The 20,131-nt window shown below is 44.0% G+C and overlaps 1 protein-coding gene across 3 annotated transcripts in view; it reads right to left on the reverse strand.

Annotated features, from left to right (window-relative positions):
* Positions 1–20,131, reverse strand: part of adcy3a (adenylate cyclase 3a) — a 247,262-nt gene that overhangs the window by 17,332 nt on the left and 209,799 nt on the right. For all 3 annotated transcript variants that reach the window (XM_059985413.1, XM_059985414.1, XM_059985415.1), the window contains 3 exons: positions 16,220–16,301; positions 6,365–6,523; positions 150–296 (listed from right to left, as the gene is read on the reverse strand). In XM_059985413.1, the coding sequence (XP_059841396.1) occupies positions 150–296; positions 6,365–6,523; positions 16,220–16,301 (388 nt within the window). The remainder of the gene's footprint in view (positions 1–149; positions 297–6,364; positions 6,524–16,219; positions 16,302–20,131) is intronic.

The raw sequence follows: 20,131 nt of genomic DNA on the forward strand, positions 1-20,131 counted from the left end.
TCAACGAGCTGGAATAAACTCCAGTCACCCCAACCGGCCCTCGGTCACCCTTCTTGGCACTCGCAAGCCCCCACACACCCCAGCTTTCACTTGCCCCGCCAACCCTCACTCGCCCCGAGGTCTGATGAATGTGACCAGGCACCACTTACACCGTCAAAGTCAGAAATGATCTCGTTGAGGAAGCGCAGACACTCGATGCCACCATTGTTTATACTCTCTTCTGTGTAAAAATCAGAGAAGTTGGGGATGGAGGCAAACATCACTCCAATCTCATCGTATGTCTGGCTGTAGAGCTCCTGTTGTGGGGACAGAAGGAGGAAAACCAGTCATTGCATCTCACAGCGGAGAGAGGGAGTGGGACAGAGACCAGGGGGAGAAGCAGTGGACGGGACCGACTCGTCTCTGTCTCCCGTGGAACTACATCAGTGTGAAGTGCATCCGGCTGCAGCTCCTCGAAGACCATGTTAGGGATCTGGAGCAGCAACTGGATGCTTGTATGGGAGAGCGAGGATACAATTGATCAAAGCTACAGACACCCCGAAGTTGCAGGTGATAAGTAGCTGGGTGACTATTGGGAGAAATGGGAATAGGCAGTTAGAGCAGAGCACCCCTGTGGCCATTCCCCTCAAAGACAAGTATACCACTTTGGATATTTTTGTGGGGGATGACCTCCCGGGAGAATGCCATGGTGACCGGGTTACAGGCAATGGGTCAATGGGGCAGAAGGGAAAGAGAGAGAAGAAGGGAGCGGTAGTGATAGGGGACTCAATAGTGAGGGGAACAGACAGGAGGTTCTGTGGACGTAAACAGGACACCCTGATGGTATGTTGCCTTCCAGGTGCCAGGGTCAGGGATGTCTCAGATTGCATCCACAGAGCAGCCAGATGCCTTGTTACATATTGGTACCAATGACATAGGAAAGAAAAGCAATGAGGTCCTGAAAAGAGAATGTAGGTCGAAAGCTGAGAAGCAGGACCTCCAGGATAGTAATTTCTGGATTGATGGCTGTGCCATGCACCAGTCGGGGTAGAAACAGGATGATTTGGCAGATAAATGAGTGGCTGAGAAGCTGGTGCAGGGGGCAGGGCTTCAGGTTCTTGGATCATTGGGATCTCTTCTGAGGGAGGTATGACCTGTTCAAAAGTGATAGGTTGCACCTGAACCCAAGCAGGACCAATATTCTCACGGGCAGGTTTGTTAGAGCTGTTGGAGAGGGTTTAAACTAACTTGGTAGGACGGTGGGAATTGGAGTGAAGGGATTCAGGTGATGGGACTTAGTTGCAGCCAACAGGCTGAGTATCAAATCATTAGGGATGCAGCGTCAGGAAGGATAGCAAATATGGTAGAACACAGAAAACCTACAGCACAATACAGGCCCTTTGGCCCACAAAGTTGTGCCAAACATGTCCTTACCATAGAAATTACCTAGTGTTACCCATAGCCCTCTATTTTTTTAAGAGTTTATTTTTCCAGGAGTTTCTTAAAAGACCCTATCGTATCTGCCTCCACCACCGTTGCTGGCAGCCCATTCCATGCACTCACCACTCTCTGAGTAAAAAGAACTTACTCCTGACATCTCTTCTGTACCTACTTCCAAGCACCTTAAAACTGTGCCCTATCATGCTAGCCATTTCATCCCTGGGGAAAAACTTCTGACCATTCACACGATTAATGCCTCTCATCATCTTATACATCTCTATCAGGTCACCCGGCATCCTCCGTTGCTTCAAGGATAAAAGGCCGAGTTCACTCAACCTATTCTCATAAGGCATGCTCCCCAATTCAGGCAACATCATTGTAAATCTCCTCTGCACCCTTTCTATGGCTTCTACATCCTTGCTGTAGAGAGGTGACCAGAACTGAGAGTGCTCCAAGTGGGGTTTGACCAGGGTCCTATATACAGTAGCTGCAACATTACCTCTCGGCTCCTAAACTCAATCACACAATTGCCGAAGGCCAGTGCACCATATGCCTTCTTCACCACAGAGTCAACCTGCGCAGCTGCTTTGAGTGTCCTATGGATTTGGACCTCAAGATCCCTCTGATCTTTCACACTGCTAAACTACTTACCATTAGTACTATATTCTGCCATCATATTTGACCTACCAAAATGAACTTCACACTTATCTGGGTTGAACTCCATCTGCCACTTCTCAGCCCAGTTTTGCATCCTGTCAATGTCCCGTTGTACCTCTGACAGCCCTCCACACTATCCACAACACCTCCAACCTTTGTGTCACCAGCAAATTTACTAACCTATTCCACCACTTCCTCATCCAGGTCATTTATAAAAATCACGACGGGGTCCCAGAACAGATCCCTGAGGCACACCACTGGTGACCAATGTCCATGCAGAATATGACCCGTCTACAACCACTCTTTGCCTGCTGTGGGCAAGCCAGTTCTGGATCTACAAAGCAATGTCCCCTTGAATCCCATGCCTCCTTACTTTTTCAATAAGCCTTGCATGGGGTACCTTGTCAAATGCCTTGCTGAAATCCATATACACTACATCTACTGCTCTACCTTCATCAATGTGTTTAGTCACATCCTCCAAAACTCAAGCTGTTGTATCTAAATGTGCATAGTATAAGGAATAAGGTGGATGATCTTGTTGCACTATTACAGATTGTCAGGTATGATGTTGTGACCACACTGAATTGTGGCTGAAGGATGGTTGTAGTTGGGAACTGAATATCTAAGGTTACACATTATATCGGAGGGCTAGGAAGGTGGGAAGAACAAGTGGTGTGGCTCCACTGGTAAAGAATGGCATCAAATCAGTAGAAAGATGTGACATAGGATCAGAAGATGTTGAATCCTTGTGGGTTGAGTTAAGAAACTGCAAGGGTAAAAGGACATTGAATACAGTTATATACAGGCCTCCCAACAGTGGCAGGGGGGTGGACCATAGCTTACAATAGGAAATAGAAAAGGCGAGTCAAAAGGGCAATGTTATGGTAGTCATGGGAGATTTTAACATGCAGGTCGATTGGGAATATCAGGTTGGTAATGAATCACAAGAGAGTGAGTTTGTTGACTGCCTAAGAGATAGCTTTTTAGAGCAGCTTGTCATTGAGCCTACTTGGGGTTCAGCCATACTGGATCGGGTGTTATGTAATGAACTGGAGGCAATTAGGAAGCTTAAGGTAAAAGAACACTTAGGAACCAGTGATCACAATATGATTGTTTTCAACTTGAAATCTGATAGGGAGAAAGTAAAGTCTGATGTAGCGGTATTTCAGTGGAGTGAAGGAAATTACAGTGGTATGAGAGAGGAGTTGGCCAAAGTAAATTGGAAGGAGCTGCTGGCAGGGATGTCAGCAGAGCAGCAATAGCTTGTGTTTCTGGGAAAAATGAAGCAGGTGCAGGACATGTGTATTCCAAAAGTGAAGAAATACTCAAATGGTAAAATCGTACAACCATGGCTGACAAGGGAAGTCAAAGCTATTGTAAAAGCAAAACAGAGGACATACAACAAAGCAAAAATTAGTAGGAAGATAGAGAATTGAGAAGTTTTGAAAAACCTACCCGAGAGCAACTAAAAAAATCATTAGAAGGGAAAAGGTGAATTATGAAAGCAAGCTAGCAAATAATATCAAAGTGGATAGTAAAAGTTTTTTCAAGTATGCTAAAAATAAAAGAGAAATGAGAATGGATATAGGACTACTAGAAAATGAGGCAGGAGAAATAATAATGGGGGACAAGGAGGTGGCTGATGAACTAAATGAGATTTTGCATCAGTCTTCACTGTGGAAGACACTAGCAGCATGCCAGATGTTGTCGTGTGTGAAGGAAGAGAAGTGGGTGCAGTTATTATTACAAGGGAGAAGGTGCTCAAAAAGCTGAAAGACCTAAAGGTACATAAGTCACCTGGACCAGAGGAACTGCACCCTAGGGTTCTGAAAGAGGTAGCGTTAGAAATTGTGGTAGCATTAGAAATGATCTTTCAAAAATCATTGAACTCTGGCATGATGCCAGAAGACTGGAAAATTGCAAATATCACTCCACTCTTTAATAAAGGAGGAAGGCAGCAGAAAGGAAATTATAGACCAGTTAGCCTGACCTCAGTGGTTGGGAAGATATTGGAGTCAATTGTTAAGGATGAGGTGATGGAGTACTTGGTGATACAGGACAATATAGGATAAAGTCAGCATGGTTTCCTTCAGGGAAAATCCAACCTGATGAACCTGTTGGAATTCTTTCAGGAGATTACAAGTAGGATAGATAAAGGGAATGCAGTGGATGTTGTATATTTGGACTTTCAGAAGGCCTTTATCAAGGTGACACACATGAGGCTGCTTATCAAGTTCAGAGCCCATGATATTACAGGAAAGTTACTAACATGGTCAGAGCATTGTCTGATTGGTAGGAGACAGCGAGTGGGAATAAAAGGATAATTTTCTGGTTGGCTGCCAATGACTAGCGGTGTTCTGCAGGGATTGGTGTTGGGACCACTTCTTTTTATGCTGTATATAAATGGTTTATGCGATGGAATAGAGAGCTTTGTTGCCAAGTTTGCAGATGATATGAAGATTGGTGGAGGGGCAGGTAGTGTTGAGGAAACAGGTAGGATGCAGAAGGACTTAAGGAAGATTAGGAGAATGGGCAAGAAAGTAGCAAATGGAATACAATGTTGGAAAATGCATGGTCATGCACTTTGGTAGTAGAAATAAATGTGCAGACTATTTTCTAAACAGGGAGAAAATCCAGGAATCTGAGATGCAGGCGGAATTGGGAGTCCGTATGCAGAACACCTTGAAAGTTAACTTGCAGATTGAGTCGGTGGTGAGGAAGGCAAGTGCCATGTTAGAATTCATTTCAAGGGGTCTAGAATTTAAGAGCAAGGATATGATTCTGAGGCTTTATAAGGGAGTAGCGAGGCCTCACCTTGAATATTGTGAACAGTTTTGGGCCCCTCATCTTAAAAAAGTCATGCTGGCTTTGGAAAGGGTCCAGAGGAGATTCACAAGGATGATTCCAGGAATGAAAGGGTTATCATATGAGGAATGTTTGATGGCTCTGGATCTGTATTTGCTGGCATTCAGAAGAATGAGGGGGAATCGCATTGAAACCACTCAAATGCTGAAAGGCCTAGACAGAGTAGATGTGGAAAGGATGTTTTCCATGGTGGGAGAGTCTAGGACAAGAGGGCACAGCCTCAGGATAGAGGAATGCCCTTTCAAAACAGAGATGCGGAGAAATTTCTTTAGCCAAAGGTGGTGAATTTATGGAATTTGTTGCCACATGCACCTGTGGAGGCCAGGTTGTTGAGATATTTAAAGCAGAGATTGATGGGTTCTTAAATTGGACATGGCATCATAGGTTACAGGGAGAAGGCTGGGAACTGGGGTTGAGGAGGAGATAAAAAAAAGGATCAGCCATGATTGAATAGGGTAGCAGACTTGATGGGCCAGATGGCCTAATTCTGCTCCTATGTCTTCTGGACTTTTGGTCTAAGGTCTTTGTTTTGTGGCTGTTTGTAAGGAGATGAATCTCAAGGTTTTATACGGTGTACATACTTTGATAATAAATCTACTTTCAACTTTGAACTGGAACTGGCTTATTATTCATACGTACCTGGATACAGCGAAAAGCTTGTTCATACACATCAGATCATTAAAGTCATTATGATGGGGAGGCAGCAAGTAATTCATTGTTCAAAGTAAATTTATTATTGAAGTATGTATATGGCACCATATACAAAGCCCGGATGTATTGTCTTGTAGGCATACTCAATATACACATCACTGAAAGACAGGACAGACAGCCAGTGTGCAAAAGGTAACAAACAGTGTAAAACAATAAGTAAACAAATACATACATAAATAAACAAATAAGCAAGGAAGCTGACAATAAAGATCAAGAACATGAGATGAAGTGTCATTGAAAGCAAGTCCATAGGTTGTGGGAACAGTTCAATGATGGGGCAAGTGAAGTTTGGTGAAGTTATCCCCTCTGGTTTAGGAGCCTGACGGTTGAGGGGTAATAAATGTTCCTGAACTTGGTGGTGTGAGTCCTGAGGCTCTTGTACCTTCTCCTGGTGGCAGCAGTGAGAAGAGAGCATAATGGATGCTGCTTTTCCTGTGACAGATGTGCTCAATAGTGTGGAGGGCTTTACCCATGATGTACTGAGATATATCCATTACTTTTTGTAGGATTTTCATGAATTATTCTTGATTAGCCAGGGCATCAAGGTTACAGAGAGAAGTAGGAGAATGGGGTTGAAAGTGATAATAAATCATCCATGATGGTAGAACAGTTGATGGGCCAAGCGGCCTAACTCTGCTCCTATATCTTATAGGTGAGAAAGCAGGAGAGTGAGACGGTTAAGGAGGGAGAGATATGAGGCCTCGTCACTCACCTCGTCTCGCTTTTTGGAACCAAGGAAATGGCGTGCCACGTGCTCTGGTAACATGTTGGTGACGAGTGCTTCGTTTCTTCGCCGCATCTCGTAGACTCGCTCTTTCTGCTCGTTCACATCAAGCTTCCAGAGAAACAGAGTCCGTGACAGCTTTTCCACCTGCGGAAGATGGTATATATGTGAGGGGCAACACCCTCTGCAACCCCCACCCACCCCATCCCACAGGAAGCAGGCTCTACACTGGAAAACCTCTTTGAGTGTCCTCCAGAGAAACAGGCCCTGTATGGTCCATCCATCCAGGCCAAAGTCAGCATTGTTTCCTTGAGGGGAAATCTTGCCTGACAAATTTGTTGCAATTCTTTAAGGAAATAATAGGCAAAATAGACAAAGAAAAGTCAGTTGACGTTGTCTACTTGGTTTTTCAGAAGGCCTTTAATAAGGTGTCACACATGAGGCTGATTAACAAGATAAGAGTCTATGGAATTACAGTGAAGTTACTGGCTTGGAGAGAAGATTGGCTGACTGGCAGGAGTTACAGAGTGAGAATAAAGAGAGCCTTTTTTGAGTGGCCGCTGGTGTTCCACAAGGGTCGGTGTTGAAAAACTGGTTAAAAAACTGATTCTTTTTACATTGTATGTCAATGATTTGGATGACGTTATTTATGGCTTTGTGGCTAGTTTGTGGATGATACAAAGGTAGGTGGAGGACCAGCTGGTGTTGAGGGAGCAAGGTGTTTGGAGTAGGAGTTGGATAAACTGTGAGAATGGACAAAGAAATGGCAGATGGAATACAACGTCAGGAAGTGTCTGGTCATGCGCTTTGATAGATGGAATAAAGCTGTAGACTATTTTCAAGGGAGCAAATTCAAAAATCAAAGGTGCAAAAGGACTTGGGAGTCCTGATGAAAGGGTTAATATAGAAGTGCTTGATAGCTCTGGGTCTGCTTTGCTGGAGTTTAAAAGAATGGCAGGGGTGGGGAAGATCTCATTGAAACCTATCAAATATTGAAAGGTCTAGATGGGGAACTGATGTTTACTACTGTGGGGGAGTCTAGGACCAGAGGGCACAGCCTCAGAATAGAGGGACATCCTTTTAGAGGTGAGGTGAATTTCTTTAGCCAGAGAGAGCTGAATGACAGAAAAGTGGAGGGCTATATAAGAAGGAAGGATTAGATTGATCAGAATCAGGATTAATTTCACCGAGATACTTTGCAGCAGCAGCACAAAGCAATACAGGGGATAATTATAGAAAAATAACTGAATAACAGTTAGTTTTTGAATATATATATGTACATTAAATGACAGCTAGTACTGTATGTATATGTATATTAAAAAGTAGTGCGGTAGTGTTCATGGGTTCAATGTCCATTCAGAAATCTCACTGAGTGTGTGCCTTCAGTACTTCTTTCTTGACAGTAACAACGAGAAGAGTGAATATCTTAGGTGAGGGGGGTCCTTAATAATGGACATCACCTTTCTGAGACACTGCTCCTTAAGATGTCTTGGATACTAAGGAGACTATTACCCAAGATGGAGCTGACTAATTTTACAACGTTCTGTGCCTTCTTTTGATCCTGTATAATAGCCTTCCCTCCACCCCCTCACCATACCAGACAGTGATGCAGCCAGTTAGAATGCTCTCCATGGTACATTTGCAGACATTTTCAAGTGTTTTAGGTGATAAGCCAAATCTCCTCCTCAAACTCCTTATGAGATATAGCTGCTGCCTTGCCTTCTGTATAGCTGCATCAATACGTTGGGACCAGATTAGGCCTCAGAGATATTGACACCCAGGAACCTGAAATTGCTCACTTTCTCTGCTTCTGATCCCTCTGTGAGGATTGGTTCGTGTTCCCTCGTCTTACCTTTTCTGAAGTCCACAATCAGTTCTTTGGTCTTTCTAATGCTGAGTGCAAGGTTGTTGCTGCGACACCACTCCACTAGCTGGTATATCTCTGGTACACCACCTGAGATTCTGCCATCAATTGTTGTATCATCAGCAAATTTATAGATGGCTTTTGAGCTATACAAGCCACTCAGTCATGGGTATAGAGAGAATAGAACTGTGGGCTAAGCAGAAACCCCCGGGGCGCGTCCGTGTTGATTATCAGCAAGGTGGAGACATTATGTAACCAGGTGTTACTCTGGTTGGCAGTCAGTGGTGAGCGGTATGCCAGAGGGGTCAGTGCTGGTCCTGCAACTGTTCATGATGTACATTAATAATCTGGAAGAGGGGGTTGAGTTTATGGATGGAGATGAAGAGGAACTGCTTTTAACCATATAACCATATAACAATTACAGCATGGAAACAGCCCACCTCGGCCTTTCTAGTCTGCCGAACGCTTACTCTCACGTAGTCCCACTGGCCCACACTCAGCCCAAAACCCTCCATTCCTCTCCTGTCCATATACCTATCCAATTTTACTTTAAATGACAATACCAAACCTGCCTCTACCACTTCTACTGGAAGCTTGTTCCACACAGCTATCACTCTCTGAGTAAAGAAATTCCCCATCGTGTTACCCTTAAACGTTTGCCCCCTAACTCTCAACTCATGTCCTCTTGCTTGAATCTCCCCTACTCTCAATGAAAAAACCACGTCAACTCTATCTATCCCCCCTCATAATTTTAAATACCTTTATCAAGTCCCCTCTCAACCTTCTACACTCCAAAGAATAAAGGCCTAACTTGTTCAACCTTTCCCAGTAACTTAGGTGCTAAAACCCAGGTAACATTCTAGTAAATCTTCTCTGTACTCTCTCTATTTTGTTGACATCTTTCCTATAATTCAGTGACCAGAACTGTACACAATACTCCAAATTTGGCCTTACCAATGCTTTGTACAATTTTAACATTACATCCCAACTCCTATACTCAATGCTCTGTTTTTTAAAGGCCATCAAAGCAAGAGCTTTCTTCGCCACATGAGATTCCACCTTCAGGGAACTATGCACCATTATTCCTAGATCATTCTGTTCTACTGCATTCCACAATACCTTACCATTTACCATGTATGTCCTATTTTGATGAGTCCCACCAAAATGTAGCACCTCACACTTATGTCACAATTTTAACATTACTTCTCAACTCCTATTCTCAATGCTCTGATTTATAAAGGTCAGTATACCAAAAGCTTTCTTCACCACTCTATCCACATGAGATTCCACCTTCAGGGAACTATACACCATTATTCCTAGATCACTCTGTTCTACTGCATTCTTCAATGCCCTACCATTTACCATGTATTTCCTATTTGGATTATTCCTACCAAAATGTAGCACCTCACACTTATCAGCATTAAATTCTATCTGCCATTGTTCAGCCCACTCTTCTAACTGGCCTAAATCTCTCTGCAGGCTTTGAAAACCTACTTCATTATCCACAACGTGACCTATCTTAGTATCATCAGCATCTTACTAATCCAATTTACCACCCCATCATCATGATCATTAATGTATATGACAAACAATATTGGACCCAGTAGAGATCCCTGAGCACACCTCCAGTCACCAGCCTCCAACCTGACAAACAGTTATCCACCACTACTCTCTGGCATCTCCCATCCAGCCACTTTTGAATCCATTTTACTACTTCAATATTAATACCTAACAATTGAACTTTCCTAATTCACCTTCTGTGCGGAACCTCGTCAAAGGCCTTACTGAAGTCCATATAGACAACATCCACTGCTTTACCCTCGTCAACTTTCCTAGTAACCTCTTCAAAAAATTCAATAAGATTTGTCAAACGTGACCTTCCACACACAAATCCATGCTGACTGTTCCTAATCAGACCCTGTCTATTCAGTTAGTGGTGAATTTGTGGAATTTTCTGTGCAATGAAACAGTGGAGGCTACCTCAGTAAATATATTTAAGACATGGTTGGATAGATTATTGCATAGTCGGGGAATTAAAGGTTTTGGGCAAAAGGCAGGTAGGTGGAGATGAATCCATGGCCACATCAGCCATGATCTTATTGAATGTCAGAGCAGGCTCGATGGCCGACTCCTGGTCCTATTTCTTTTGTTCTTATATACCAACCCAGACAGATTGTGGTCTTCTGGTTAGGAAGTTATGGATTCAATTGCAGAGAGAGGTACAGAAGCCCAGGTTTTGTAAATTTTCAATCAGGACTATAGGAATGATGGTGTTAAGTGCTGAGATATAGTCAATGAAGAGAATCCTCTTGAAAGGTAGCCTAACGTCAGCCTCTGAGATAGAGATCACAGGGCTACTGTGTGCTGCAGGAATCCACATAGCTGTGGTTTTACTCTCCCTTTCAGAGTGAGTATAAAAGTCACTGAGCTCGTCTGGTAGTGAAGCATCACTTCCATTCATGATATTGGGTTTTGCTTTGTAGGAAGAAATGGCCTGCCAACCCTGCCAGAGTTGACATGCATCTGAAGTTGCCTCCAACCTAGCTTGGAATTGTCCCTTAGCTCTTGAAATTGCCCTCCGCAAGTCAAAGCTGGTTCTCCTGTACAGACCTGGATCACCAAAATTAAATGTCACAGATCTAGCCCTCAGCAGACGACAAACCTCCTGGTTCATCCATGGCTTTTGATTTGGGAATGGACAGTAAGTCTTTGTAGGCACACTCTCACCCACACAGGTTTTAAAGGAGTCAGTACATTTGCAGTGTACTCATTCAGACTTGAAGATGAATCCCTGAATACAGTCCAGTCCAGCGATTCAAAGTAGTCCTGTAGGCTCCTGTGCTTCCCTTGTCCATACCTTGGTTGTCACTGCTGGTACTGCAGTCTTCAGTCTCTGCCTATACTCAGGGAGTAGAAGTACAGGAGGAATTTCTTTATCCAGATGGTTGTGAATCTGTGCAATTCATTGCCATAGACAGCTGTGGAGGCCGAGTGATTGGGTATATTTAGAATGGAGGTTGACAGGTTCTTGATGAGTAAGAGTGTAAAAGTTAAAGGGAGAAGGCAGGAGAATGGGGCTGAGAGGGGTAGTAAATCAACCATGATAGAATGGCAGAGCAGATTCGATTGGCCACATGGCCTAATTCTGCTCCTAAGACTGATGACTACCTGCCCCTCCACCTATCTCAGGATCGCTACGTGTGCCAAATGCTACTGGGGCCAGGACTAGGAAGCTTATGCAGTTTAATACGTGGCTAAGGGGTTGATGTAGGAGGGAAGGCATAAGATTTTTGATCATTGGGGTCTCTTCCAGGGAAAGTGGGATCTGTATAGTTTGTACCTGAACTGGAGAGGGAGTGATATCCAGCAGGAAAGTTTGTTAATGCTGCACAATCGGGTTTAAACTAGAGTTGCAGGGGGATTGGAACCAGAGTGCCAGAACAGTTAGTAAAGAGGTTGTGGAGGAAGATGTTGGTGATACTTCAAAGTCAGGAACTGAAACGTTGAGCATGGTGCAACTGAGTTGTGTATGGTTCAAGCAAGGTGAGTTCAGAACATGGATCAAAGCATGGAATTAGGGTTATATTGCAGCCATTAGGTTGCAGGAGGGGCAGGACTGGCAGCTCAACATTCTGGGGTTCTGTTGCTTTAAACGTGACAGAGTAGGAGAGACTAAAGGAGGAGGGGTGGCATTACTAGTCAGGGAAAATGTCACAGTAATGATCTGTCAGGACTGACTGGAAATCTCACCAGTGAGGAGTTAAAGGGCAGGTCGTGCCTTATGAGCCATAGAATTTTATGAGGATGTGACTGAACCCATTGATGATGGCAGAGCAGTAGATGTAGTGTATATGGATTTCATCAAGGCATTTGACAAGGTACCCCACTCAAGGCTTATTGAGAAAGTAAGGAGTCATGGGATCCAAGGGGATATTGCTTTGTGGCTCCAAAACTGGCTTTCCCACAGAGGGCAAAGAGTGTACAAACAAGCTGGATGAACTCAGCAGGTCGGGCAGCATCTGTTGAAAGGAGCAGTCAATGTTTCAGGCCGAGACCCTTCATCAGGACCCTCCTCGGCCCGAAAAGTTGACTGCTCCTTTCAACGGATGCTGCTCGACCTGCTGAGTTCATCCAGCTTGTTTGTACGTGTTGATTTAACCACAGCATCTGCAGTGTACTTTGTGAAGGCAAAGAGTGGTTGTAGATGGGTCATATTCTGCATGGAGAACAGTGGCCAGTGGTGTGCCTCAGGGATCTGTTCTGGGACCCCTTCTCTTTGTGATTTTTATAAATGACCTGGATGAGGAAGTGGAGGGATGGGTTAGTAAATCTGCTGATGACACAAAGGTTGGGGGTGTTGTGGATAGTGTGGAGGGCTGTCAGAGGTTTTAGTGGTACATTGATAGAATGCAAAGCTGGGCTGAGAAGTGGCAGATGGAGTTCAAACCAGATAGTTGTGAGGTGGTTCATTTTGGTAGGTCAAATATGATGGCAGAATATAGTATTAATGGTAAGATTCTAGGCAGTGTGGAGGATTAGAGGGATCTTGGGGTCCAAGTCCATAGGACACTCAAAGCTACTGTGCAGGTTGACTCTATGGTTAAGAAGGCATATGGTGCATTGGCCTTCATCAAATTTAGGATTGAGTTTAGGAGCCGAGAGGTAACGTTGCAGCTATATAGGACCCTGGTCAGACCTCACTTGGAGAATTGTGCTCAGTTCTGGTTGCCTCACTACAGGAAGGCTGTGGAAACCATAGAAAGGGTGCAGAGGAGATTTACAAGGATGTTGCCTGGATTGGGGAGCATGCCTTACGAGAATAGGTTGAGTGAACTCGGCCTTTTCTCCTTGGAGTGACGGAGGATGAGAGGTGACCTGATAGAGGTGTATAAGATGATGAGAGGCATTGATCATGTGGATAGTCAGAGGCTTTTTCCCAGGGCTGAAATGGCTAGCATGAGAGGGCACAGATTTTAGGTGCATAGAAGTAGTTACAGAGGGGATGTCAGGGTAAGTTTTTACACAGAGAGTGGGAACAACATTCCTACTATCTTTTCTATCCTTTTCATAATTTTATATGTTTCTATAAGATTTCTTCTCATTCTTTTGAAGTCCAGTGAGTAGTCCCAGGTAACTCAATCTTTCCTCACAGTCCAACTTTCTCATCTCTGGAATCAACCTGGTGAACCTCCTCTGCACTGCCTCCAAAGCCAGTATATCCTTCCTCAACCAAGGAGACCAGAACCGTATACAGTACTCCAGGTGTGGTCTCACCAGTACCCTGTACAGTTGCAGTATAACCTCCCTTCTCTTGAATCCTGTTCCCTGTAGGGATGAAGGCCTGCTGAATCTACAAATGAACCTTTTGTGATTCATGAACAAGCACTCCCGTCCCTCTGCACAGCGGCGTGCTGCAATCTTTCACCATTTAAATAATCATCTGATCGTCCAAAGTGGCTGACTTTGCAGTTACCAACGTTGTATTCCATCTTCCAGACCCTCACTTAACCTATCCTTATCTCTCTGTATCTTCTACATAATTTGCTTTTCCACTCAATTTAGTGTCAACAGCAAACTTAGATACACTATACTTAGTCTCCTCTTCCAGATGTTAATGTATATTGTGAACAGTTGTGGACCCAGCACACCGCTCACTGATTGCCAACCAGAGTAAAACTCAAGTATCCCAACTCTCTGCTTTATATTAGTTAACCAATCCTCTATCTATGCTAATACATCACCTCCAACTCTATGCATCCTTATCTTATTGATGTCTTTTATATGGCACCTTATCGAATACCTTCTGGAAATCCAAGTAAATAACGTCCATCTGTTCCCCTCTATCCACTGCGCTCGTTATATCCTCAATTATCTCCAGTAAGTTTGTCAAACACGACCTGCCTTTGCTGAATCCATGCTACATCTGCCTGATGGATCCATTTCTTTCCAGATGCCTCGCTATTTTTTCTTTAGTGATAGTTTCAAGCACTTTCCCAACTACAGATGTTAAACTAACTGGCCTATAGTTACCTGCCCTTTGCCTACATTCTTTTTTGAACAGTGGCATGACATTCACCATATTCCAATCCACCGGGTCCTGGCCAGAGTCCAGAGAATTTTGGTAAATTATCACCAAAGCCTCTACTATAACCTCTGCCATTTTTTTCGGTACCCTGGGATGATGGGGGCCAGGGAACCTGAAATCCTTGAAAAGATCAAGAGGGTGTGATGTGTCACAGATTTAGGTAGGAAGGGACTGAACCAGGGTAGATAAAACTGAGTGAAGGTATGCAGATATGAGTTCAGTGGGGCAGGAAGAAACTGGAACAACGGGTCTACCTGGAAAAGCAGGTATTTTCTCCAGTCTACTCCTCAGCTGTTTATCTCCAGACCATCACCTGGCATTTCTCCTTCCCATCCCCCACCTTTCTAATCTCCAGTCCTGCCGAAAGGTTTCGGCCCACAATGTTGACGGTACTTTTTTCATAGGTGCTGCCTGGACTGCTGAGTTCCTCCAGTATTTTGTGTCTGTTGCTCAGGTTTCCACCTTCTGCAGATTTTCTCTTGTTTGGGACTATATAGGAGTACAGTCAGCTGATTGGGAAGGAGACGCAGCCATGGAAACATTGATTACTTGACCGCACTCCATGATGTGGTAGTCATAGTCATGTGACCACAGTCAGTGACAGAGTCTCACACACATGACAACAGTCCCTGACAGTTTGACATGTGTGACCATAGCCTGTTACACAGTTTCACACACGGCCACAGTCGGTGACACAGTCTTACCTCTGAGACCATTGCCTGTCACACAGTTTCACACGTGATCAGTCAGTGACATAGTTTCACACGGGACTACAGTCAGTGACACAGTTTGACACACATGACCACAGTTGGTGACACAGTTTCACACACATGACTTGAGTCAGTGACACAGTTGCACACACGTGATCATAGTCACTGACAGTTTACACACATGACCACAGTGATATGGTTTCACACCTGTGACCACAGTCGGTGACACCGTTTCACACATGTGACTACAGTCGGTAACAGAGTGACACATGTGAGTACAGGCAGACAGTTTCACACATGTAACCACAGTTGGTGACACATTTGCAAGTGACTACAGTCATTGACACAGTTTGACACACATGACCAGAGTCAGTCATATAGTTCCACACATGTGACCACGGTCAGTGACAGTTTCACACACGCGACAGCAGTCAGTGACAGGTTCACACCTGTGACACAATCTGTGACAGTTTCACACACGTGACTACAGATTCACACATGACTACAGCCTTTGACAGTTTCACACAAGTGACCACAGTCGGTGACAGAATTTCACACACTTGAGCATAGTCAGTGACACAGATTCACACATGTCTAGAGTCACTGACACAGATACACATGTGACTACAGGTGGTGACACAGTCTGACAAACATTACACAGTCGGTGACAGAGTTTCACACCCATGACCACAGTCAGTAACATGGATTCACACATTGCTACAGTCAGTGACACAGTTTCACACACACTACCACAGTCATTGACACAGCACACACATGACCATAGTTGGTGACACAGTTTCACATCTGTGACCACAGTCTCTGACAGATTTACACTTGTGACCACAATCAGTGATACAGTTTAACACCTGTGAGCACAGTCTATGACCCAGTTTGGCACACGTGACCTACGTCAGTAACACAGATTCACATGTAACTACAAATGGTGACTAAGATGCACACATCACCACAGTCAATGACACAGATTCACACGTGTGACGACAGTTGGTGAAATAGTTACAGACACATGACTACAGTTGGTGACTCTGTTTCAGATGTGTGATCACAGTCTGTGACATAGTTTCACACACATGTCCACAGTCGGTGACACAGTTTCACACACATGTCCACAGTCGGTGACACAGTTTTGCACACATAACCACGGTCAGCAACATGGTTTCACTCACGTGACGGGTGAAGTAATAGAAGCTGAGTATCATGACGAAAATCATGCCCACAGTCAGGTAACAAGAGGGAACCACCGTTGACCTATAGGGACATAGAAAAAGTATCATCTTTACAGCCCAGTGTGAGGATGTTCAGCCTGTAGAAACTCAGCTCAGCTCACTCCTTTACTGGAAGGGTATGAGGGCTTTGGAGAGGTGTTTCCCCAGAGTGCTTCCTAGAATAGACGGCATGAGCTATAATGAGAGGTTGGAGAAACTTGGGCTGTTTTCCCTGGAGTGGCAGAGACTGAGGGGAGACATGGGAGCAGAATTGGCCCACTGAGCCTGCTCCAACATCCCACCATGGCTGATCTATTATTCCTCTGAAACCCATTCACCTACTTTCAACTCATAAGCTTTGTCATCCTGACTCATCCTCCACTTTAAATATACCCACTGACATGGTTTCTATAGCCATGTGGCAATGAATTCCACAGATTCACCACCCTCTGGCTGAAGAAATTCCTCCTCATCTCTGATCTCAATGAGTTAATCTAGATAAATGTGAGGTGTTGCACGTTGGTAGGGCAAATGCAAGGAGACAGAACACGATTAAGGGCAAGATCCTTAAAATTGTTGTTGAGCTGAGAGACCATAAGATATATAAACACAGAAAACCTACAGAACAATACAGGCCCTTCGGCCCACAAAGCTATGCTGAACATGTCAGGGGTCTCAGCCCGAAATGTCGACAGTGCTTCTTCCTATAGATGCTGTCTGGCCTGCTGTGTTCCACCAGCATTTTGTGTGTGTTGTATGAATTTCCAGTATCTGCAGATTTCTGTTTAATCAAGAACCTATCTATCTCTGCCTTAAATACACCCAATGACTTGGCCTCCACAGCTGCTCGTGGCAACAAATTCTACAGATTTACCACCCTCTGACTAAATTAATTTCTCCTCCTCTCTGTTTTAAATGGATGTCCTTCAATCCTGATGTCATGCCCTCTTGTTCTAGACTTCCCTACCATTGGAAATAACCTTGCCATATCTAATCTGTTCAGGCCTTTTAACATTTGGAATGTTCCTTTGAGATCCCCCCTCATTCTCCTGAACTGCAGGGAATACAGCCCAAGAGCTGCCAGACATTCCACATATTGTAATCCTTTCATTCCTGGAATCATTCTGGTGAATCTTCTCTGAACTTCCTCCAATGTCAGTATATCCTTTCTAAAATAAGGTGACCAAAACTGCACACACTACATTGTGTGGTCTCACAAGTGCCTTATAGAGCCTCAACATCACATCCCTGCTCTTATATTCTATACCTCTAGAAATGAATGCCAACATTGCATTCGCCTTCTTCACCACCGACTCAACCTGGAGGTTACCCTTAAGGGTATCCTGCACAAGGACTCCCAAGTCCCTTTGCACCTCTGCATTTTGAATTCTCTCCTCATATAAATAATAGTCTGCCCATTTATTTCTTCCACCGAAGTGCATGACCATATACTTTCCAACATTGTATTTCATTTGTCACTTCTTTGCTCTCTGTTTCCTCAACACTTCCTGCTCCTCCACCTATCTTTGAATTATCGGCAAATTTAGCCACAAATCCATTAATCCCATAGTCCAAATCATTGACATGCAGCATAAAAAGCAGCAGTCCCAACACCGACCCCTGTGGAACTCCACTGGTAACCGGCACACAGCGAGAATAGGATCCCTTCATTCCCCTGTCAAAGGCCTTCTGAAAACTTCAAGTACACCACATCTTTGTGTCCACATGTAGTGTCTACCCTCCTTGTAATTTCCTCAAAAAATTGCAGTTAGTCAGGCAGGATTTTCCTTTCAGGAAACCATTCTGGCTTTGGCCTATCTTGTCACGTGCCTCCGTAATCTTATCCCTAACAATCGATTCCAACAACTTCCCAATCACTGATGTCAGGCTAACAGGTCTATAGTTTCCTTTCTGCTGCCTCCCACCCTTCTTAAATAGATGAGTAACATTTGCAATTTTCCAGTCATCCAGTACAATGCCAGAATCCATCAATTCTTGAAAGATCATCACTAATGCCTCCGCAATCTCTTCAGCAACTTCCTTCAGAACCCAAGGGTGCATTCCATCAGGTCCAGGAGATTTATCCACTCTCAGACCATTAAGCTTCATGAACACCTTCTCAGTCATAATCTTCATTGCACACACTTCACTTCTCTGACATTCTTGAGTGTCTGGTATACTGCAGATGTCTTCCACCATGCAAAATACGCATTCAGTTCCTCTGCCATCTCTGCGCCTCTCATTACAATATCTCCAGTGTCATTTTCTATTGGTCTTATATCTACCCTCGACACTCTTTTACCCTTTATATACTTAAAAAAGCCTTTGGTATCTTCTTTGATATTAGTCACCAGCTTCCTTTCATTATTCATCTTTTCCTTCCTAATGACCTTCTTAGTTTCCTTCTGCAAATTTTTAAAGGCTCCCTAATCCTCTATCTTCCCATTAGCTTTAGATTTCTTGTATGCCCTCTCTTTTGCTTTTACTTTGGCTCTGATTTCAGTTGTCAGCCACAGTACTGTCCCTCTTACATTCAAAAATTTCTTTCTATTTGGAATATATCTGTCTTGTACTTCCCTCATTTTTCGCAGAAACTCCAGCCATTGCTGCTCTGCTGTCCTTCCTGCTAGTATCTCTTTGCAGTCAAACTTGGCTAGATCTCCTCTTGTGTCATCATAATTTCCTTTATTCCACTGAAATACCGACACATTGGAATTTAGTTTCTCCTTCTCAAATTTCAAAGTGAACTTGGTCATATTGTAATCACTGTTCCCTAAGGGTTCTATAACCTTAAGCTCTCGTATCACCTCCGGATCATTGCACAACACCCAATCCAGCACAGCCGATCCCCTATTGGGCTCAACAACAAAAAGCCATCCCTTAGACATTCTACAAATTCTCTCTCTTGAGGTCTGGTTTTCCCAATCCACTTTCATGTTAAAATCCCCAACAATTATCATGACATTGCCCTTCTGACACACCTTTTCTATCTCCTGCTGTAATTTGTAATCCACATCCTGGCTGCTGTTTGGAGGTCTGTATACAACTGCCATTAGGGTTCTTTTACCCTTGTTATTTCTTAACTCAACCCATACAGAGCCTACACCTTCCAATCCTATGTCATTCCTTTCTGATGATTTATTTCTTATACACAGGGCCACAGCACTCTTTCTGTCTGCTAAACTAGCTTCCATCCTTTAGAGATGGCCACAGCGTTGTACTTGCCATCTGTAGCTGCATTTCAAGATCGTCCAATTTATTTCTTATTTTGCATGCATTCAAATATAACTTGCAGTCCAGTATTTGTTGCTTTCTGTTTGAACTGCACCACACCTCTATTGCCCTGTAACTCATCCCACAGGCTGTGATTTTGCCTCATCTCCCGCCTGTCCTTTTTATCATCTCCGTTGCACGCTATCTTTGATTTATTTGTTTTCCCCTTCCTCAGCCCTATCAATCTGGTTTCCATTCCTCTGCTAAATTAGTTCAATTTCCCTAACAGCTCTGCCTGCTAGGATATTGGACCCCTTTGGGTTCAGGTGTAACCTGTCCTTTTTGTACAGGTCGTATCTCCCCCAGAAGAGGCCCCAATGATCCAGGAATCTGAAGCCCTGTCCCCTACACCAGTCTCTCAGCCACATCTTAATATCCCTGATCATGCTATTCTTGTACTTGTTAGTACGTGGCACAGACAGCAATCCTGAGATTACTACCCTGGAGGTCCTGCTTTTCAGCTTCCTGAATTCTGTCTTCAGGATCTCCTCCCTTTTTCTACCTATGTTTCTACCAACGTGTACCAAGACTTCTGGCTGGTCACCCTCTCCCTTCAGAATACTCTGCACCTGATCCGAGACAATCCGTACCCTGGTACCT

The sequence above is a fragment of the Hypanus sabinus genome, chromosome 12, assembly GCF_030144855.1.
Source record: "Hypanus sabinus isolate sHypSab1 chromosome 12, sHypSab1.hap1, whole genome shotgun sequence".
Lineage (NCBI taxonomy): Eukaryota > Metazoa > Chordata > Chondrichthyes > Myliobatiformes > Dasyatidae > Hypanus > Hypanus sabinus.